The sequence below is a fragment of the Salvelinus fontinalis genome, chromosome 2 (genome assembly GCF_029448725.1).
Source record: "Salvelinus fontinalis isolate EN_2023a chromosome 2, ASM2944872v1, whole genome shotgun sequence".
NCBI classification, from domain to species: Eukaryota; Metazoa; Chordata; class Actinopteri; order Salmoniformes; family Salmonidae; genus Salvelinus; species Salvelinus fontinalis.
The window spans coordinates 3,739,030-3,761,565 of NC_074666.1; the positions used below are offsets into that span (position 1 = coordinate 3,739,030).

At 47.7% G+C, this 22,536-nt stretch overlaps 1 protein-coding gene across 1 annotated transcript in view; it reads left to right on the forward strand.

Moving 5' to 3' along the window:
- ugcg (UDP-glucose ceramide glucosyltransferase) overlaps positions 1-21,069 on the forward strand; it is a 52,858-nt gene extending 31,789 nt beyond the window's left edge. The window contains exons 6-9 of the mRNA XM_055861145.1: positions 15,400-15,578; positions 18,703-18,789; positions 20,093-20,279; positions 20,522-21,069. Coding sequence (XP_055717120.1) covers positions 15,400-15,578; positions 18,703-18,789; positions 20,093-20,279; positions 20,522-20,692 — 624 coding nt within the window. The 3' untranslated portion in view covers positions 20,693-21,069. The remainder of the gene's footprint in view (positions 1-15,399; positions 15,579-18,702; positions 18,790-20,092; positions 20,280-20,521) is intronic.
- The last annotated feature ends 1,467 nt before the right edge of the window (positions 21,070-22,536 follow it).

Genomic DNA, 22,536 nt, shown 5'->3' on the forward strand with positions numbered 1-22,536 from the left:
AACTAGGCTGCTGGTACTGTATTAGAGAGGGAGGGGGGTATTAACTAGCCTGCTGGTACTGTAGAGAGGGAGTGGGGTATTAACTAGCCTGCTGGTACTGTATTAGAGAGGGAGGGGGGTATTAACTAGGCTGCTGGTACTGTATTAGAGGGAGGGGGGTATTAACTAGCCTGCTGGTACTGTAGAGAGGGAGTGGGGTATTAACTAGGCTGCTGGTACTGTATTAGAGGGAGGGGGGTATTAACTAGCCTGCTGGTACTGTAGAGAGGGAGCGGGGTATTAACTAGGCTGCTGGTACTGTGTTGTATTAGAGAGGGAGGGGGGTATTAACTAGGCTGCTGGTACTGTATTAGAGAGGGAGTGGGATATTAACTAGGCTGCTGGTACTGTATTAGAGAGGGAGTGGGGTATTAACTAGCCTGCTGGTACTGTAGAGAGGGAGGGGGGTATTAACTAGGCTGCTGGTACTGTAGAGAGGGAGTGGGGTATTAACTAGCCTGCTGGTACTGTATTAGAGAGGGAGTGGGGTATTAACTAGGCTGCTGGTACTGTAGAGAGGGAGGGGGGTATTAACTAGGCTGCTGGTACTGTAGAGAGGGAGTGGGGTATTAACTAGCCTGCTGGTACTGTATTAGAGGGAGGGGGGTATTAACTAGGCTGCTGGTACTGTAGAGAGGGAGGGGGGTATTAACTAGGCTGCTGGTACTGTATTAGAGAGGGAGTGGGGTATTAACTAGGCTGCTGGTACTGTATTAGAGAGGGAGGGGGTATTAACTAGGCTGCTGGTACTGTAGAGAGGGAGTGGGGTATTAACTAGGCTGCTGGTACTGTATTAGAGAGGGAGTGGGGTATTAACTAGCCTGCTGGTACTGTATTAGAGAGGGAGTGGGGTATTAACTAGGCTGCTGGTACTGTATTAGAGAGGGAGGGGGGTATTAACTAGCCTGCTGGTACTGTATTAGAGAGGGAGTGGGGTATTAACTAGGCTGCTGGTACTGTATTAGAGAGGGAGTGGGGTATTAACTAGGCTGCTGGTACTGTATTAGAGGGAGGGGGGTATTAACTAGGCTGCTGGTACTGTATTAGAGAGGGAGTGGGGTATTAACTAGGCTGCTGGTACTGTATTAGAGAGGGAGTGGGGTATTAACTAGCCTGCTGGTACTGTATTAGAGAGGGAGGGGGGTATTAACTAGGCTGCTGGTACTGTATTAGAGGGAGGGGGGTATTAACTAGCCTGCTGGTACTGTAGAGAGGGAGTGGGGTATTAACTAGGCTGCTGGTACTGTATTAGAGAGGGAGGGGAGTATTAACTAGCCTGCTGGTACTGTAGAGAGGGAGTGGGGTATTAACTAGCCTGCTGGTACTGTATTAGAGAGGGAGGGGGGTATTAACTAGGCTGCTGGTACTGTATTAGAGGGAGGGGGGTATTAACTAGCCTGCTGGTACTGTAGAGAGGGAGTGGGGTATTAACTAGGCTGCTGGTACTGTATTAGAGAGGGAGGGGGGTATTAACTAGGCTGCTGGTACTGTATTAGAGGGAGGGGGGTATTAACTAGCCTGCTGGTACTGTAGAGAGGGAGTGGGGTATTAACTAGGCTGCTGGTACTGTATTAGAGAGGGAGGGGGGTATTAACTAGCCTGCTGGTACTGTAGAGAGGGAGTGGGGTATTAACTAGCCTGCTGGTACTGTATTAGAGAGGGAGGGGGGTATTAACTAGGCTGCTGGTACTGTATTAGAGGGAGGGGGGTATTAACTAGCCTGCTGGTACTGTAGAGAGGGAGTGGGGTATTAACTAGGCTGCTGGTACTGTATTAGAGGGAGGGGGGTATTAACTAGCCTGCTGGTACTGTAGAGAGGGAGCGGGGTATTAACTAGGCTGCTGGTACTGTGTTGTATTAGAGAGGGAGGGGGGTATTAACTAGGCTGCTGGTACTGTATTAGAGAGGGAGTGGGATATTAACTAGGCTGCTGGTACTGTATTAGAGAGGGAGTGGGGTATTAACTAGCCTGCTGGTACTGTAGAGAGGGAGGGGGGTATTAACTAGGCTGCTGGTACTGTAGAGAGGGAGTGGGGTATTAACTAGCCTGCTGGTACTGTATTAGAGAGGGAGTGGGGTATTAACTAGGCTGCTGGTACTGTAGAGAGGGAGGGGGGTATTAACTAGGCTGCTGGTACTGTAGAGAGGGAGTGGGGTATTAACTAGCCTGCTGGTACTGTATTAGAGGGAGGGGGGTATTAACTAGGCTGCTGGTACTGTAGAGAGGGAGGGGGGTATTAACTAGGCTGCTGGTACTGTATTAGAGAGGGAGTGGGGTATTAACTAGGCTGCTGGTACTGTATTAGAGAGGGAGGGGGTATTAACTAGGCTGCTGGTACTGTAGAGAGGGAGTGGGGTATTAACTAGGCTGCTGGTACTGTATTAGAGAGGGAGTGGGGTATTAACTAGCCTGCTGGTACTGTATTAGAGAGGGAGTGGGGTATTAACTAGGCTGCTGGTACTGTATTAGAGAGGGAGGGGGGTATTAACTAGCCTGCTGGTACTGTATTAGAGAGGGAGTGGGGTATTAACTAGGCTGCTGGTACTGTATTAGAGAGGGAGTGGGGTATTTACTAGCCTGCTGGTACTGTATTAGAGAGGGAGTGGGGTATTAACTAGCCTGCTGGTACTGTATTAGAGAGGGAGCGGGGTATTAACTAGCCTGCTGGTACTCTATTAGAGAGGGAGGGGGGTATTAACTAGGCTGCTGGTACTGTATTAGAGAGGGAGTGGGGTATTAACTAGGCTGCTGGTACTGTATTAGAGGGAGGGGGGTATTAACTAGGCTGCTGGTACTGTATTAGAGAGGAAGTGGGGTATTAACTAGGCTGCTGGTACTGTATTAGAGAGGGAGTGGGGTATTAACTAGGCTGCTGGTACTGTATTAGAGAGGGAGTGGGGTATTAACTAGGCTGCTGGTACTGTATTAGAGGGAGTGGGGTATTAACTAGCCTGCTGGTACTGTAGAGAGGGAGTGGGGTATTAACTAGGCTGCTGGTACTGTATTAGAGAGGGAGTGGGGTATTAACTAGCCTGCTGGTACTGTAGAGAGGGAGTGGGGTATTAACTAGGCTGCTGGTACTGTATTAGAGAGGGAGTGGGGTATTAACTAGCCTGCTGGTACTGTATTAGAGAGGAAGTGGGGTATTAACTAGGCTGCTGGTACTGTATTAGAGAGGGAGTGGGGTATTAACTAGGCTGCTGGTACTGTGTTGTATTAGAGAGGGAGGGGGGTATTAACTAGGCTGCTGGTACTGTGTTGTATTAGAGAGGGAGTGGGGTATTAACTAGGCTGCTGGTACTGTATTAGAGAGGGAGTGGGGTATTAACTAGCCTGCTGGTACTGTATTAGAGAGGGAGTGGGGTATTAACTAGGCTGCTGGTACTGTATTAGAGAGGGAGGGGGGTATTAACTAGGCTGCTGGTACTGTAGAGAGGGAGTGGGGTATTAACTAGCCTGCTGGTACTCCATTAGAGAGGAAGTGGGGTATTAACTAGGCTGCTGGTACTGTATTAGATAGGGAGGGGGTATTAACTAGGCTGCTGGTACTGTATTAGAGAGGGAGTGGGGTATTAACTAGGCTGCTGGTACTGTATTAGAGGGAGTGGGGTATTAACTAGGCTGCTGGTACTGTAGAGAGGGAGTGGGGTATTAACTAGCCTGCTGGTACTGTATTAGAGAGGGAGTGGGGTATTAACTAGGCTGCTGGTACTGTATTAGAGAGGGAGGGGGGTATTAACTAGCCTGCTGGTACTGTATTAGAGAGGGAGTGGGGTATTAACTAGGCTGCTGGTACTGTATTAGAGAGGGAGTGGGGTATTAACTAGGCTGCTGGTACTGTATTGAGAGGGAGGGGGGTATTAACTAGGCTGCTGGTACTGTATTAGAGAGGGAGTGGGGTATTAACTAGCCTGCTGGTACTGAATTAGAGAGGGAGGGGGGTATTAACTAGGCTGTTGGTACTGTATTAGAGGGAGGGGGTTATTAACTAGCCTGCTGGTACTGTAGAGAGGGAGTGGGGTATTAACTAGCCTGCTGGTACTGTATTAGAGAGGGAGCGGGGTATTAACTAGGCTGCTGGTACTGTATTAGAGAGGGAGGGGGGTATTAACTAGGCTGCTGGTACTGTATTAGAGAGGGAGGGGGGTATTAACTAGCCTGCTGGTACTGTAGAGAGGGAGTGGGGTATTAACTAGCCTGCTGGTACTGTATTAGAGAGGGAGGGGGGTATTAACTAGCCTGCTGGTACTGTAGAGAGGGAGTGGGGTATTAACTAGCCTGCTGGTACTGTATTAGAGAGGGAGTGGGGTATTAACTAGCCTGCTGGTACTGTATTAGAGAGGGAGGGGGGTATTAACTAGGCTGCTGGTACTGTATTAGAGGGAGGGGGGTATTAACTAGCCTGCTGGTACTGTAGAGAGGGAGTGGGGTATTAACTAGGCTGCTGGTACTGTATTAGAGGGAGGGGGGTATTAACTAGCCTGCTGGTACTGTAGAGAGGGAGCGGGGTATTAACTAGGCTGCTGGTACTGTGTTGTATTAGAGAGGGATGGGGGTATTAACTAGGCTGCTGGTACTGTATTAGAGAGGGAGTGGGGTATTAACTAGGCTGCTGGTACTGTATTAGAGAGGGAGTGGGGTATTAACTAGCCTGCTGGTACTGTAGAGAGGGAGGGGGGTATTAACTAGGCTGCTGGTACTGTAGAGAGGGAGTGGGGTATTAACTAGCCTGCTGGTACTGTATTAGAGAGGGAGTGGGGTATTAACTAGGCTGCTGGTACTGTATTAGAGAGGGAGGGGGGTATTAACTAGCCTGCTGGTACTGTATTAGAGAGGGAGTGGGGTATTAACTAGCCTGCTGGTACTGTATTAGAGAGGGAGTGGGGTATTAACTAGGCTGCTGGTACTGTATTAGAGAGGGAGTGGGGTATTAACTAGGCTGCTGGTACTGTATTAGAGGGAGGGGGGTATTAACTAGGCTGCTGGTACTGTATTAGAGAGGGAGTGGGGTATTAACTAGCCTGCTGGTACTGAATTAGAGAGGGAGGGGGGTATTAACTAGGCTGTTGGTACTGTATTAGAGGGAGGGGGTTATTAACTAGCCTGCTGGTACTGTAGAGAGGGAGTGGGGTATTAACTAGCCTGCTGGTACTGTATTAGAGAGGGAGCGGGGTATTAACTAGGCTGCTGGTACTGTATTAGAGAGGGAGGGGGGTATTAACTAGGCTGCTGGTACTGTATTAGAGAGGGAGGGGGGTATTAACTAGCCTGCTGGTACTGTAGAGAGGGAGTGGGGTATTAACTAGCCTGCTGGTACTGTATTAGAGAGGGAGGGGGGTATTAACTAGCCTGCTGGTACTGTAGAGAGGGAGTGGGGTATTAACTAGCCTGCTGGTACTGTATTAGAGAGGGAGTGGGGTATTAACTAGCCTGCTGGTACTGTATTAGAGAGGGAGGGGGGTATTAACTAGGCTGCTGGTACTGTATTAGAGGGAGGGGGGTATTAACTAGCCTGCTGGTACTGTAGAGAGGGAGTGGGGTATTAACTAGGCTGCTGGTACTGTATTAGAGGGAGGGGGGTATTAACTAGCCTGCTGGTACTGTAGAGAGGGAGCGGGGTATTAACTAGGCTGCTGGTACTGTGTTGTATTAGAGAGGGATGGGGGTATTAACTAGGCTGCTGGTACTGTATTAGAGAGGGAGTGGGATATTAACTAGGCTGCTGGTACTGTATTAGAGAGGGAGTGGGGTATTAACTAGCCTGCTGGTACTGTAGAGAGGGAGGGGGGTATTAACTAGGCTGCTGGTACTGTAGAGAGGGAGTGGGGTATTAACTAGCCTGCTGGTACTGTATTAGAGAGGGAGTGGGGTATTAACTAGGCTGCTGGTACTGTATTAGAGAGGGAGGGGGGTATTAACTAGGCTGCTGGTACTGTAGAGAGGGAGTGGGGTATTAACTAGCCTGCTGGTACTGTATTAGAGGGAGGGGGGTATTAACTAGGCTGCTGGTACTGTAGAGAGGGAGGGGGGTATTAACTAGGCTGCTGGTACTGTATTAGAGAGGGAGTGGGGTATTAACTAGGCTGCTGGTACTGTATTAGAGAGGGAGGGTGTATTAACTAGGCTGCTGGTACTGTAGAGAGGGAGTGGGGTATTAACTAGGCTGCTGGTACTGTATTAGAGAGGGAGTGGGGTATTAACTAGCCTGCTGGTACTGTATTAGAGAGGGAGTGGGGTATTAACTAGGCTGCTGGTACTGTATTAGAGAGGGAGGGGGGTATTAACTAGCCTGCTGGTACTGTATTAGAGAGGGAGTGGGGTATTAACTAGGCTGCTGGTACTGTATTAGAGAGGGAGTGGGGTATTTACTAGCCTGCTGGTACTGTATTAGAGAGGGAGTGGGGTATTAACTAGCCTGCTGGTACTGCATTAGAGAGGGAGCGGGGTATTAACTAGGCTGCTGGTACTGTATTAGAGAGGGAGTGGGGTATTAACTAGGCTGCTGGTACTGTATTAGAGGGAGGGGGGTATTAACTAGGCTGCTGGTACTGTATTAGAGGAAGTGGGGTATTAACTAGGCTGCTGGTACTGTATTAGAGAGGGAGTGGGGTATTAACTAGGCTGCTGGTACTGTATTAGAGAGGGAGTGGGGTATTAACTAGGCTGCTGGTACTGTATTAGAGAGGGAGTGGGGTATTAACTAGCCTGCTGGTACTGTAGAGAGGGAGTGGGGTATTAACTAGGCTGCTGGTACTGTATTAGAGAGGGAGTGGGGTATTAACTAGCCTGCTGGTACTGTATTAGAGAGGAAGTGGGGTATTAACTAGGCTGCTGGTACTGTATTAGAGAGGGAGTGGGGTATTAACTAGGCTGCTGGTACTGTGTTGTATTAGAGAGGGAGGGGGGTATTAACTAGGCTGCTGGTACTGTGTTGTATTAGAGAGGGAGTGGGGTATTAACTAGGCTGCTGGTACTGTATTAGAGAGGGAGTGGGGTATTAACTAGGCTGCTGGTACTGTATTAGAGAGGGAGGGGGGTATTAACTAGGCTGCTGGTACTGTAGAGAGGGAGTGGGGTATTAACTAGCCTGCTGGTACTCTATTAGAGAGGAAGTGGGGTATTAACTAGGCTGCTGGTACTGTATTAGATAGGGAGGGGGTATTAACTAGGCTGCTGGTACTGTATTAGAGAGGGAGTGGGGTATTAACTAGGCTGCTGGTACTGTATTAGAGAGGGAGTGGGGTATTAACTAGGCTGCTGGTACTGTAGAGAGGGAGTGGGGTATTAACTAGCCTGCTGGTACTGTATTAGAGAGGGAGTGGGGTATTAACTAGGCTGCTGGTACTGTATTAGAGAGGGAGGGGGGTATTAACTAGCCTGCTGGTACTGTATTAGAGAGGAAGTGGGGTATTAACTAGCCTGCTGGTACTGTATTAGAGAGGGAGTGGGGTATTAACTAGCCTGCTGGTACTGTATTAGAGAGGGAGTGGGGTATTAACTAGCCTGCTGGTACTGTATTAGAGAGGGAGTGGGGTATTAACTAGGCTGCTGGTACTGTATTAGAGAGGGAGTGGGGTATTAACTAGCCTGCTGGTACTGTATTAGAGAGGGAGGGGGGTATTAACTAGGCTGCTGGTACTGTATTAGAGAGGGAGTGGGGTATTAACTAGGCTGCTGGTACTGTATTAGAGAGGGAGGGGGGTATTAACTAGGCTGCTGGTACTGTATTAGAGAGGGAGGGGGGTATTAACTAGGCTGCTGGTACTGTAGAGAGGGAGGGGGGTATTAACTAGGCTGCTGGTACTGTATTAGAGAGGGAGGGGAGTATTAACTAGCCTGCTGGTACTGTATTAGAGAGGTAGTGGGATATTAACTAGCCTGCTGGTACTGTATTAGAGAGGGAGGGGGGTATTAACTAGGCTGCTGGTACTGTATTAGAGAGGGAGGGGGGTATTAACTAGCCTGCTGGTACTGTATTAGAGAGGGAGTGGGGTATTAACTAGGCTGCTGGTACTGTATTAGAGGGAGGGGGGTATTAACTAGGCTGCTGGTACTGTATTAGAGAGGGAGGGGGGTATTAACTAGCCTGCTGGTACTGTATTAGAGAGGGAGTGGGGTATTAACTAGGCTGCTGGTACTGTAGAGAGGGAGGGGGGTATTAACTAGGCTGCTGGTACTGTAGAGAGGGAGTGGGGTATTAACTAGCCTGCTGGTACTGTATTAGAGGGAGGGGGGTATTAACTAGGCTGCTGGTACTGTAGAGAGGGAGGGGGGTATTAACTAGGCTGCTGGTACTGTATTAGAGAGGGAGTGGGGTATTAACTAGGCTGCTGGTACTGTATTAGAGAGGGAGGGGGTATTAACTAGGCTGCTGGTACTGTAGAGAGGGAGTGGGGTATTAACTAGGCTGCTGGTACTGTATTAGAGAGGGAGTGGGGTATTAACTAGCCTGCTGGTACTGTATTAGAGAGGGAGTGGGGTATTAACTAGGCTGCTGGTACTGTATTAGAGAGGGAGGGGGGTATTAACTAGCCTGCTGGTACTGTATTAGAGAGGGAGTGGGGTATTAACTAGGCTGCTGGTACTGTATTAGAGGGAGGGGGGTATTAACTAGGCTGCTGGTACTGTATTAGAGAGGAAGTGGGGTATTAACTAGGCTGCTGGTACTGTATTAGAGAGGGAGTGGGGTATTAACTAGGCTGCTGGTACTGTATTAGAGAGGGAGTGGGGTATTAACTAGGCTGCTGGTACTGTATTAGAGAGGGAGTGGGGTATTAACTAGCCTGCTGGTACTGTAGAGAGGGAGTGGGGTATTAACTAGGCTGCTGGTACTGTATTAGAGAGGGAGTGGGGTATTAACTAGCCTGCTGGTACTGTATTAGAGAGGAAGTGGGGTATTAACTAGGCTGCTGGTACTGTATTAGAGAGGGAGTGGGGTATTAACTAGGCTGCTGGTACTGTGTTGTATTAGAGAGGGAGGGGGGTATTAACTAGGCTGCTGGTACTGTGTTGTATTAGAGAGGGAGTGGGGTATTAACTAGGCTGCTGGTACTGTATTAGAGAGGGAGTGGGGTATTAACTAGGCTGCTGGTACTGTATTAGAGAGGGAGGGGGGTATTAACTAGGCTGCTGGTACTGTAGAGAGGGAGTGGGGTATTAACTAGCCTGCTGGTACTCTATTAGAGAGGAAGTGGGGTATTAACTAGGCTGCTGGTACTGTATTAGATAGGGAGGGGGTATTAACTAGGCTGCTGGTACTGTATTAGAGAGGGAGTGGGGTATTAACTAGGCTGCTGGTACTGTATTAGAGAGGGAGTGGGGTATTAACTAGGCTGCTGGTACTGTAGAGAGGGAGTGGGGTATTAACTAGCCTGCTGGTACTGTATTAGAGAGGGAGTGGGGTATTAACTAGGCTGCTGGTACTGTATTAGAGAGGGAGGGGGGTATTAACTAGCCTGCTGGTACTGTATTAGAGAGGAAGTGGGGTATTAACTAGCCTGCTGGTACTGTATTAGAGAGGGAGTGGGGTATTAACTAGCCTGCTGGTACTGTATTAGAGAGGGAGTGGGGTATTAACTAGGCTGCTGGTACTGTATTAGAGAGGGAGTGGGGTATTAACTAGCCTGCTGGTACTGTATTAGAGAGGGAGGGGGGTATTAACTAGGCTGCTGGTACTGTATTAGAGAGGGAGTGGGGTATTAACTAGGCTGCTGGTACTGTATTAGAGAGGGAGGGGGGTATTAACTAGGCTGCTGGTACTGTATTAGAGAGGGAGGGGGGTATTAACTAGGCTGCTGGTACTGTAGAGAGGGAGGGGGGTATTAACTAGGCTGCTGGTACTGTATTAGAGAGGGAGGGGGGTATTAACTAGCCTGCTGGTACTGTATTAGAGAGGTAGTGGGGTATTAACTAGCCTGCTGGTACTGTATTAGAGAGGGAGGGGGGTATTAACTAGGCTGCTGGTACTGTATTAGAGAGGGAGGGGGGTATTAACTAGCCTGCTGGTACTGTATTAGAGAGGGAGTGGGGTATTAACTAGGCTGCTGGTACTGTATTAGAGGGAGGGGGGTATTAACTAGGCTGCTGGTACTGTATTAGAGAGGAAGTGGGGTATTAACTAGGCTGCTGGTACTGTATTAGAGAGGGAGTGGGGTATTAACTAGGCTGCTGGTACTGTATTAGAGAGGGAGTGGGGTATTAACTAGCCTGCTGGTACTGTATTAGAGAGGGAGGGGGGTATTAACTAGGCTGCTGGTACTGTAGAGAGGGAGTGGGGTATTAACTAGGCTGCTGGTACTGTATTAGAGAGGGAGGGGGGTATTAACTAGGCTGCTGGTACTGTAGAGAGGGAGGGGGGTATTAACTAGGCTGCTGGTACTGTAGAGAGGGAGTGGGGTATTAACTAGGCTGCTGGTACTGTAGAGAGGGAGTGGGGTATTAACTAGCCTGCTGGTACTGTATTAGAGAGGGAGTGGGGTATTAACTAGCCTGCTGGTACTGTATTAGAGAGGGAGTGGGGTATTAACTAGGCTGCTGGTACTGTATTAGAGAGGGAGTGGGGTATTAACTAGCCTGCTGGTACTGTATTAGAGAGGGAGTGGGGTATTAACTAGCCTGCTGGTACTGTATTAGAGAGGGAGTGGGGTATTAACTAGGCTGCTGGTACTGTATTAGAGAGGGAGTGGGGTATTAACTAGCCTGCTGGTACTGTATTAGAGAGGGAGGGGGGTATTAACTAGGCTGCTGGTACTGTATTAGAGAGGGAGTGGGGTATTAACTAGGCTGCTGGTACTGTATTAGAGAGGGAGGGGGGTATTAACTAGGCTGCTGGTACTGTATTAGAGAGGGAGGGGGGTATTAACTAGGCTGCTGGTACTGTAGAGAGGGAGGGGGGTATTAACTAGGCTGCTGGTACTGTATTAGAGAGGGAGGGGGGTATTAACTAGCCTGCTGGTACTGTATTAGAGAGGTAGTGGGGTATTAACTAGCCTGCTGGTACTGTATTAGAGAGGGAGGGGGGTATTAACTAGGCTGCTGGTACTGTATTAGAGAGGGAGGGGGGTATTAACTAGCCTGCTGGTACTGTATTAGAGAGGGAGTGGGGTATTAACTAGGCTGCTGGTACTGTATTAGAGGGGGAGTGGGGTATTAACTAGGCTGCTGGTACTGTATTAGAGGGAGGGGGGTATTAACTAGGCTGCTGGTACTGTATTAGAGAGGAAGTGGGGTATTAACTAGGCTGCTGGTACTGTATTAGAGAGGGAGTGGGGTATTAACTAGGCTGCTGGTACTGTAGAGAGGGAGGGGGGTATTAACTAGGCTGCTGGTACTGTAGAGAGGGAGTGGGGTATTAACTAGGCTGCTGGTACTGTAGAGAGGGAGTGGGGTATTAACTAGGCTGCTGGTACTGTATTAGAGAGGGAGTGGGGTATTAACTAGCCTGCTGGTACTGTATTAGAGAGGGATTGGGGTATTAACTAGGCTGCTGGTACTGTATTAGAGAGGGAGTGGGGTATTAACTAGCCTGCTGGTACTGTATTAGAGAGGGAGGGGGTATTAACTAGGCTGCTGGTACTGTATTAGAGAGGGAGTGGGGTATTAACTAGGCTGCTGGTACTGTATTAGAGAGGGAGTGGGGTATTAACTAGGCTGCTGGTACTGTATTAGAGAGGGAGTGGGGTATTAACTAGGCTGCTGGTACTGTATTAGAGAGGGAGTGGGGTATTAACTAGGCTGCTGGTACTGTATTCGAGAGGAAGTGGGGTATTAACTAGGCTGCTGGTACTGTGTTGTATTAGAGAGGAAGTGGGGTATTAACTAGGCTGCTGGTACTGTGTTGTATTAGAGAGGGAGTGGGGTATTAACTAGCCTGCTGGTACTGTATTAGAGAGGGAGGGGGGTATTAACTAGGCTGCTGGTACTGTATTAGAGAGGGAGTGGGGTATTAACTAGGCTGCTGGTACTGTATTAGAGGGAGCGGGGTATTAACTAGGCTGCTGGTACTGTATTAGAGAGGGAGCGGGGTATTAACTAGGCTGCTGGTACTGTATTAGAGAGGGAGGGGGTATTAACTAGGCTGCTGGTACTGTATTAGAGAGGGAGTGGGGTATTAACTAGGCTGCTGGTACTGTGTTGTATTAGAGAGGGAGGGGGGTATTAACTAGGCTGCTGGTACTGTGTTGTGTTAGAGAGGGAGTGGGGTATTAACTAGCCTGCTGGTACTGTATTAGAGAGGGAGGGGGGTATTAACTAGGCTGCTGGTACTGTATTAGAGAGGGAGTGGGGTATTAACTAGGCTGCTGGTACTGTATTAGAGAGGGAGGGGGGTATTAACTAGGCTGCTGGTACTGTGTTGTATTAGAGAGGGAGGGGGGTATTAACTAGGCTGCTGGTACTGTGTTGTATTAGAGAGGGAGGGGGGTATTAACTAGGCTGCTGGTACTGTGTTGTATTAGAGAGGGAGGGGGGTATTAACTAGGCTGCTGGTACTGTGTTGTATTAGAGAGGGAGTGGGGTATTAACTAGGCTGCTGGTACTGTATTAGAGAGGAAGTGGGGTATTAACTAGGCTGTTGGTACTGTATTAGAGAGGGAGGGGGGTATTAACTAGGCTGCTGGTACTGGGTTGTATTAGAGAGGAAGTGGGGTATTAACTAGCCTGCTGGTACTGTATTAGAGAGGGAGGGGTGTATTAATTAGGCTGCTGGTACTGTGTTGTATTAGAGAGGGAGGGGGGTATTAACTAGGCTGCTGGTACTGTGTTGTATTAGAGAGGGAGGGGGGTATTAACTAGGCTGCTGGTACTGTGTTGTATTAGAGAGGAAGTGGGGTATTAACTAGCCTGCTGGTACTGTATTAGAGAGGGAGGGGGGTATTAACTAGCCTGCTGGTACTGTATTAGAGAGGGAGTGGGGTATTAACTAGGCTGCTGGTACTGTATTAGAGAGGAAGTGGGGTATTAACTAGGCTGCTGGTACTGTATTAGAGAGGAAGTGGGGTATTAACTAGGCTGCTGGTACTGTATTAGAGAGGGAGTGGGGTATTAACTAGGCTGCTGGTACTGTGTTGTATTAGAGAGGAAGTGGGGTATTAACTAGCCTGCTGGTACTGTATTAGAGAGGGAGGGGGGTATTAACTAGGCTGCTGGTACTGTGTTGTATTAGAGAGGAAGTGGGGTATTAACTAGCCTGCTGGTACTGTATTAGAGAGGGAGGGGGGTATTAACTAGGCTGCTGGTACTGTAGAGAGGGAGTGGGGTATTAACTAGGCTGCTGGTACTGTATTAGAGAGGGAGGGGGGTATTAACTAGGCTGCTGGTACTGTAGAGAGGGAGTGGGGTATTAACTAGGCTGCTGGTACTGTAGAGAGGGAGGGGGGTATTAACTAGGCTGCTGGTACTGTATTAGAGAGGAAGTGGGGTATTAACTAGGCTGCTGGTACTGTATTAGAGAGGGAGTGGGGTATTAACTAGGCTGCTGGTACTGTGTTGTATTAGAGAGGAAGTGGGGTATTAACTAGCCTGCTGGTACTGTATTAGAGAGGAAGTGGGGTATTAACTAGGCTGCTGGTACTGTATTAGAGAGGGAGGGGGGTATTAACTAGGCTGCTGGTACTGTAGAGAGGGAGTGGGGTATTAACTAGCCTGCTGGTACTGTGTTGTATTAGAGAGGAAGTGGGGTATTAACTATGCTGCTGGTACTGTATTAGAGAGGGAGGGGGGTATTAACTAGCCTGCTGGTACTGTATTAGAGAGGGAGTGGGGTATTAACTAGGCTGCTGGTACTGTATTAGAGAGGGAGGGGGGTATTAACTAGGCTGCTGGTACTGTATTAGAGAGGGAGTGGGGTATTAACTATGCTGCTGGTACTGTAGAGAGGGAGTGGGGTATTAACTAGCCTGCTGGTACTGTATTAGAGAGGGAGTGGGGTATTAACTAGGCTGCTGGTACTGTAGAGAGGGAGTGGGGTATTAACTAGGCTGCTGGTACTGTATTAGAGAGGGAGTGGGGTATTAACTAGGCTGCTGGTACTGCATTAGAGAGGGAGTGGGGTATTAACTAGGCTGCTGGTACTGTATTAGAGAGGGAGTGGGGTATTAACTAGGCTGCTGGTAGTGTATTAGAGAGGTAGTGGGGTATTAACTAGGCTGCTGGTACTGTATTAGAGAGGTAGTGGGGTATTAACTAGGCTGCTGGTACTGTATTAGAGAGGGAGTGGGGTATTAACTAGGCTGCTGGTACTGCATTAGAGAGGGAGTGGGGTATTAAATAGGCTGCTGGTACTGTATTAGAGAGGTAGTGGGGTATTAACTAGGCTGCTGGTACTGTATTAGAGAGGGAGTGGGGTATTAACTAGGCTGCTGGTACTGTGTTGTATTAGAGAGGAAGTGGGGTATTAACTAGGCTGCTGGTACTGTATTAGAGAGGTAGTGGGGTATTAACTAGGCTGCTGGTACTGTATTAGAGAGGTAGTGGGGTATTAACTAGGCTGCTGGTACTGTATTAGAGAGGTAGTGGGGTATTAACTAGGCTGCTGGTACTGTATTAGAGAGGGAGTGGGGTATTAACTAGGCTGCTGGTACTGTATTAGAGAGGGAGGGGGGTATTAACTAGCCTGCTGGTACTGTAGAGAGGGAGTGGGGTATTAACTAGGCTGCTGGTACTGTATTAGAGAGGAAGTGGGGTATTAACTAGGCTGCTGGTACTGTATTAGAGAGGGAGGGGGGTATTAACTAGCCTGCTGGTACTGTAGAGAGGGAGTGGGGTATTAACTAGGCTGCTGGTACTTTATTAGAGAGGGAGGGGGGTATTAACTAGCCTGCTGGTACTGTAGAGAGGGAGTGGGGTATTAACTAGGCTGCTGTGTTAGAAACTGGTTGGTTTTCCACATCACCCTCCAGTTCACCTGTAGGGGATCGTGTTGTGTTTCCTCTGACTGTCCTGACAGATTCCTATATAAACCTCACTCATGTTACAACAATGGTTGTTTTCTAACGATTCGTTTTTTTTATTTCGCCATCCGTTTGTCTGACTGATGAATAACCTTAAATAGTCTTTGTTTTTGTGCGTTAAACCAATAAACAATGAAGTCCAAAAAATTACTGGTGGTACGTACATGTACACACACACACGTACGCACACACACACGTATACACACACACACGTATACACACACACGTACACACACACACACGTGTACACACACACGTACACACACACACACACACACAAAAGTTCAGAAATTCCAATATTTTATGTCGTTTTTTTCTTACTTTTTCTGTCACGGGTACTTGGGTAAGGTCTAGGTGTCGAAGGCCTAGCTAAAGACTGCTACCTACTAATCTACCTCCATTTTCTAACAGGTGTACTTTGGCACGTCCCACCCGCGCTCCTACATCTCAGCCAACGTGATGGGTATTAAGTGTGTGACAGGGATGTCATGTTTGATGAGGAAAGATATCTTGGACCAGGCTGGAGGGCTCATTACCTTCGCTCAGTACATCGCTGAGGACTACTTTATGGCGAAGGCCATTGCTGACAGGTACAGACATTACTTTATCATACATGTTACAGCTAACCTAAGGTAACCTTAACCCTTACCTTAACCCTTACCTTAACCCTCACCTTAACCCTCACCTCAACCCTTACCTTAACTCATACCTTAACCCATACCTCAACCCTTACCTCAACCCTTACCTCAACCCTCACCTCAACCCTCACCTCAACCCTCCCCTTAACCCTTACCTTAACCCTTACCTTAACCCTTACCTTAACCCTTACCTTAACCCTTACCTCAACCCTTACCTCAACCCTTACCTCAACCCTTACCTCAACCCTTACCTCAACCCTTACCTCAACCCTTACCTCAACCCTTACCTCAACCCTTACCTCAACCTTAACATATTTTATACATATTGCAGCTTACCCTAAGCTTACCTAACCCTTCGCTCAATACAGCCTAGTTTATCATATGTTGTATGTTGTCACTTTTTTTAATTGTGTGTGTCTATCGTACATATACAATAGTTTGAACACACCTACTCATTCAAGGGTTTTTCTTTATTTTTACTATTTTATACATTGTAGAATAATAGTGAAGACTTCAAAACTATGAAATAACTATGAAAAAGTGTGAAACAAATCAAAATATTTTATATTTGAGATTCTTCAAAGTAGCCACCCTTTGCCTTGATGACAGCTTTGCACACTCTTGGCATTCTCTCAACCAACTTCATGAGGTAGTCACCTGGAATGGATTTCAATTAACTGGTGTGCCTTGTAAAAATAAATGTGTAGAATTTCTTTCCTTCTCAATGCGTTTGAGCCAATCAGTTGTGTTGTGATAAAGTAGGGGTGGTATACAGAAGATAGCCCTATTTGGTAAAATACCAAGTCCATATTATGGCAAGAACAGCTCAAATAAGCAAAGAGAAACGACAGTCCATCATTACTTTAAGACATGAAGGTCAGTCAATCCTGAAAATTCCAAGAACTTTTAAAGTTTCTTCAAGTGCAGTCGCAAAAACCATCAAGCACTATGATGAAACTGTCTCTCATGAGGACCGCCACAGGAAAGGAAGACCCAGAGTTGCCTCTGCTGCAGAGGATAAGTTCATTAGAGTTACCAGATCAGAAATTGCAGCCCAAAGTAACACGCATCTCAACATCAACTGTTCAGAGGAGACTGCGTGAAGAATCTGAAATATAAATATATATTTGTTTACCCCTTTTTTTTGGTTACTACATGATTCTATATGTGTTATTTCATAGTTTTGATGTCTTCACTATTATTCTACAATGTAGAAAATAGTCAAAATAATGAAAAACCCTTGAAAGAGTAGGTGTTTACAAACTTTCGACTGGTACTGTGTGAATGTGTGTGTTTTTATATATATTATTTAGTATCATACAGTGGACTCCTAAGTCTATAGGTCTATGCTTGCAATGCATTTAGTGCTTTAATATATATAATTTAATATAAATAATTTAATCTCCGACAGCTGAACCATGAGACAATTGTTGTTTTAGGGAAGTTTAAAATAATACAATAAAGTTGGCTATAAAGTGTTGCATATGTTACACATCGAAACACAAGGAATAGTGTTTTTGTTATAGGCTGTTTAAGGACACAAAGGTGTCTCAACATCCCTTGTTTATTGTTTGCGCTGGTTGGTCCTCAAAATGTAAAAAATATATATAGATTTTTTACATTTAATTTAAAAAATGTTAAAAGAATAATATGCTTTCAAATTTAAAAAAAATATATTATTATTATTTACAATGACGGCCTACACTGGCCAAACCATAACCCGGACGATGCTGGGCCAATTGTCCGCCGCCCTATGGGACTCCCAAACCGGGTTGTGATACAGCCTGGAATCTGAACCAGGGTCTGTAGTGACGCCTCTAGCGATGAGGTGCAGTGCCTTATACCGCTGCTCCACTCGGGATCCCTGTATTCTGTACCCTGAACCCGGTTCACATCTTTGCCTTATAACCCCCTGCCACTTTGACCTGTTTTATTGTCGATCCCCTAAACATCGATGATATGATACAGTTGTGTTTTGGTGTTATTGAATCTTTCATTGGATTTCTGGCCATTGGCCAGGTCTTAACTCCAGCTCTTAAAGGGGAAGTTCAGTATTTTACAACTTGATGTTAGATATTTCCTCAACCTGAAAGTAGTCTATGGGTGGCTGCTTAAAGAAAACCAAGCCACATATTAAAGGTCCGCCAACTTTAGCCACTGCTAGCTAACAGGCTCTGTAATATGTGGCTTGGTTTTCTTTAAGCAGCCACTACAGAGGTCCGCCAACTTTAGCCACCGCTAGCTAACAGGCTCTGTAATATGTGGCTTGGTTTTCTTTAAGCAGCCACTACAAAGGTCCGCCAACTTTAGCCACCGCTAGCTAACAGGCTCTGTAATATGTGGCTTGGTTTTCTTTAAGCAGCCACTACAAAGGTCTGCCAACTTTAGCCACCGCTAGCTAACAGGCGGCTTGGTTTTCTTTAAGCAGCCACTACAAAGGTCTGCCAACTTTAGCCACCGCTAGCTAACAGGCGGCTTGGTTTTCTTTAAGCAGCCACTACAAAGGTCCGCCAACTTTAGCCACCGCTAGCTAACAGGCTCTGTAATATGTGGCTTGGTTTTCTTTAAGCAGCCATCTACAAAGGTCTGCCAACTTTAGCCACCGCTAGCTAACAGGCTCTGTAATATGTGGCTTGGTTTTCTTTAAGCAGCCACTACAAAGGTCCGCCAACTTTAGCCACCGCTAGCTAACAGGCTCTGTAATATGTGGCTTGGTTTTCTTTAAGCAGCCACTACAAAGGTCCGCCAACTTTAGCCACCGCTAGCTAACAGGCTCTGTAATATGGCTTGGTTTTCTTTAAGCAGCCACTACAAAGGTCCGCCAACTTTAGCCACCGCTAGCTAACAGGCGGCTTGGTTTTCTTTAAGCAGCCACTACAAAGGTCCGCCAACTTTAGCCACCGCTAGCTAACAGGCTCTAATATGTGGCTTGGTTTTCTTTAAGCAGCCACTACAAAGGTCCGCCAACGTTAGCCACCGCTAGCTAACAATCAACGTGAGCGATTGCGGCTGAATTTCCCTTTTAACTGAAGGGCTAACTTTTTCCTTTGTCCCTCCCTCCCTCCTTATCTCCCAGGGGATGGAAATTCTCCATGGCAACGCAGGTAGCCATGCAGAACTCCGGGTCCTATTCAGTTGCTCAGTTCCAGTCCCGCATGATCAGGTAAACAAACTATCAGGGCTTAAACTTTCACACTCAGCCATTGTTATAGAGCACATTCCTGGAGGGCCAAGGGTCTGAGTTATTTCTCTCCTCCTTTTTTTTTTTTTTTTAACTTGATTGATCAATTTAAGGTCACGGTAGACACAACTCTCCAGGAATTGAGTTTGACACCATTGTCCTAGATTATTTGAGCATGTGCCATTTTTTATTTTATTTCTAAATGCTAATTTAGCTGTTTCAGTCTCCTAATAGTCCACTGACTAGCCTGCCACGTTGGGATTCAGATTCCTTCAGATCTACCGACTCAGATTAAATGTGTGGTTTTTTTATTAGTTACATTGATCAATCTTTCACTTGTGTATAGTGGGATGTTCTGCCTATATCACAGTATAATGTCTTAACATTACATTTACATTTAAGTCATTTAGTTAGTCTTAAGTTACGTAGATGTGTCTCTAGATAGTCTAAGGGGTGTCTCATCCATAGAAACAGAATGTTTTTACTTCCTGCTTTACTGCTATTTGGATGCTCAAAATGGCCGCCAGTCCACCCATTATAATGTAGTTGACCTGAATTGGGACTGTTCAATGGCCGCCAGTCCACCCATTATAATGTAGTTGACCTGAATTGGGACTGTTCAATGGCCGCCTGTCCACCCATTTTATAACGTAATTGACCTGAATTGGGACTGTTCAATGGCCGCCTGTCCACCCATTTTATAACGTAATTGACCTGAATTGGGACTGTTCAATGGCCGCCAGTCCACCCATTATAATGTAATTGACCTGAATTGGGACTGTTCAATGGCCGCCAGTCCACCCATTATAATGTAATTGATCTGAATTGGGACTGTTCAATGGCCGCCAGTCCACCCATTATAATGTAATTGACCTGAATTGGGACTGTTCAATGGCCGCCAGTCCACCCATTATAATGTAATTGACCTGAATGGGGACTGTTCAATGGCCGCCAGTCCACCCATTATAATGTAATTGACCTGAATTGGGACTGTTCAATGGCCGCCAGTCCACCCATTATAATGTAATTGACCTGAATGGGGACTGTTCAATGGCCGCCAGTCCACCCATTATAATGTAATTGACCTGAATGGGGACTGTTCAATGGCCGCCAGTCCACCCATTATAATGTAGTTGACCTGAATGGGGACTGTTCAATGGCCGCCAGTCCACCCATTATAATGTAGTTGACCTGAATTGGGACTGTTCAATGGCCGCCAGTCCACCCATTATAATGTAATTGACCTGAATGGGGACATCCGTTGATTGTGATTCCTCCCTCTCAGATGGGCCAAGCTTCGTATCAACATGCTCCCCGCCACCATCTGTGAGCCCATCTCCGAGTGTTTCGTAGCCAGCCTGATCATTGGCTGGTCGGCGCATCACGTATTCCACTGGGATATTATGGTCTTCTTCATGTGCCACTGTCTGGCGTGGTTCATCTCTGATTACATCCAGCTCCGAGGAGTCCAGGTACACACACACACACACACACACACACACACACACACACACACACACACACACACACTGTCTGGTGTGGTTAATCTCTGACTACATCCAAGTTACCAGGTTGTCTGCTATTAATGTCATGTCTGGGAAGTAAAACCCGATAGCCACTGCCCGTTACTCTCTAATTGAGAGACAGAAAAGTTCAGAATAAAATCAGATGGAAGAAACAAACGGAGTATGTTTTTCCCTTCTCCCCCTTTCAGGGCGGCACGCCGGCCTTCTCCAAACTGGACTACGCCGTAGCCTGGTTCATCAGAGAGTCCATGACCGTCCAGATCTTCCTGTCGGCCCTGTGGGACCCCACCATCAGCTGGAGGACGGGGCGCTACAGGTTACGATGTGGGGGTACGGCCGAGGAGATCCTGGACGTATAGCGAACAGCCTAAGTCCCACCTACAGGGACGCATAACCCGAGTCCCATCACCCCCAGGGGCCAGAGACAATACCAGACACAGACTGATCAGCATCCCTATATAGTCAGCTACTTTTGACCAGGGCCCTACACCTGCCCATATTTTCTGCTCTGGTTAAAGGTAGTGCACTATATAGGGAATAGGGTGCCATTTGGTATATGGCCAGTGCGAGATGGCAACATTGAGTGGAAGAAAATTAACTATCCTCTATTGGCGTGATGGTTAGAAGGAAACTACCCGCTATGGGCGTGACGGTTAGAAGGAAACTACCCGCTATGGGCGTGACGGTTAGAAGGAAACTACCCGCTATGGGCGTGACGGTTAGAAGGAAACTACCCGCTATGGGCGTGACGGTTAGAAGGAAACTACCCGCTATGGGCGTGACGGTTAGAAGGAAACTACCCGCTATGGGCGTGAGGGTTAGAAGGAAACTACCCGCTATGGGCGTGAGGGTTAGAAGGAAACTACCCGCTATGGGCGTGACGGTTAGAAGGAAACTACCCGCTATGGGCGTGACGGTTAGAAGGAAACTACCCGCTATGGGCGTGACGGTTAGAAGGAAACTACCCGCTATGGGCGTGACGGTTAGAAGGAAACTACCCGCTATGGGCGTGACGGTTAGAAGGAAACTACCCGCTATGGGCGTGACGGTTAGAAGGAAACTACCCGCTATGGGCGTGAGGGTTAGAAGGAAACTACCCGCTATGGGCGTGACGGTTAGAAGGAAACTACCCGCTATGGGCGTGAGGGTTAGAAGGAAACTACCCGCTATGGGCGTGACGGTTAGAAGGAAACTACCCGCTATGGGCGTGACGGTTAGAAGGAAACTACCCGCTATGGGCGTGACGGTTAGAAGGAAACTACCCGCTATGGGCGTGACGGTTAGAAGGAAACTACCCGCTATGGGCGTGACGGTTAGAAGGAAACTACCCGCTATGGGCGTGAGGGCTAGAAGGAAACTACCCGCTATGGGCGTGAGGGTTAGAAGGAAACTACCCGCTATGGGCGTGACGGTTAGAAGGAAACTACCCGCTATGGGCGTGACGGTTAGAAGGAAACTACCCGCTATGGGCGTGACGGTTAGAAGGAAACTACCCGCTATGGGCGTGACGGTTAGAAGGAAACTACCCGCTATGGGCGTGACGGTTAGAAGGAAACTACCCGCTATGGGCGTGACGGTTAGAAGGAAACTACCCGCTATGGGCGTGACGGTTAGAAGGAAACTACCCGCTATGGGCGTGACGGTTAGAAGGAAACTACCCGCTATGGGCGTGAGGGTTAGAAGGAAACTACCCGCTATGGGCGTGAGGGTTAGAAGGAAACTACCCGCTATGGGCGTGACGGTTAGAAGGAAACTACCCGCTATGGGCGTGACGGTTAGAAGGAAACTACCCGCTATGGGCGTGACGGTTAGAAGGAAACTACCCGCTATGGGCGTGACGGTTAGAAGGAAACTACCCGCTATGGGCGTGACGGTTAGAAGGAAACTACCCGCTATGGGCGTGAGGGTTAGAAGGAAACTACCCGCTATGGGCGTGAGGGTTAGAAGGAAACTACCCGCTATGGGCGTGACGGTTAGAAGGAAACTACCCGCTATGGGCGTGAGGGTTAGAAGGAAACTACCCGCTATGGGCGTGACGGTTAGAAGGAAACTACCCGCTATGGGCGTGACGGTTAGAAGGAAACTACCCGCTATGGGCGTGACGGTTAGAAGGAAACTACCCGCTATGGGCGTGACGGTTAGAAGGAAACTACCCGCTATGGGCGTGACGGTTAGAAGGAAACTACCCGCTATGGGCGTGAGG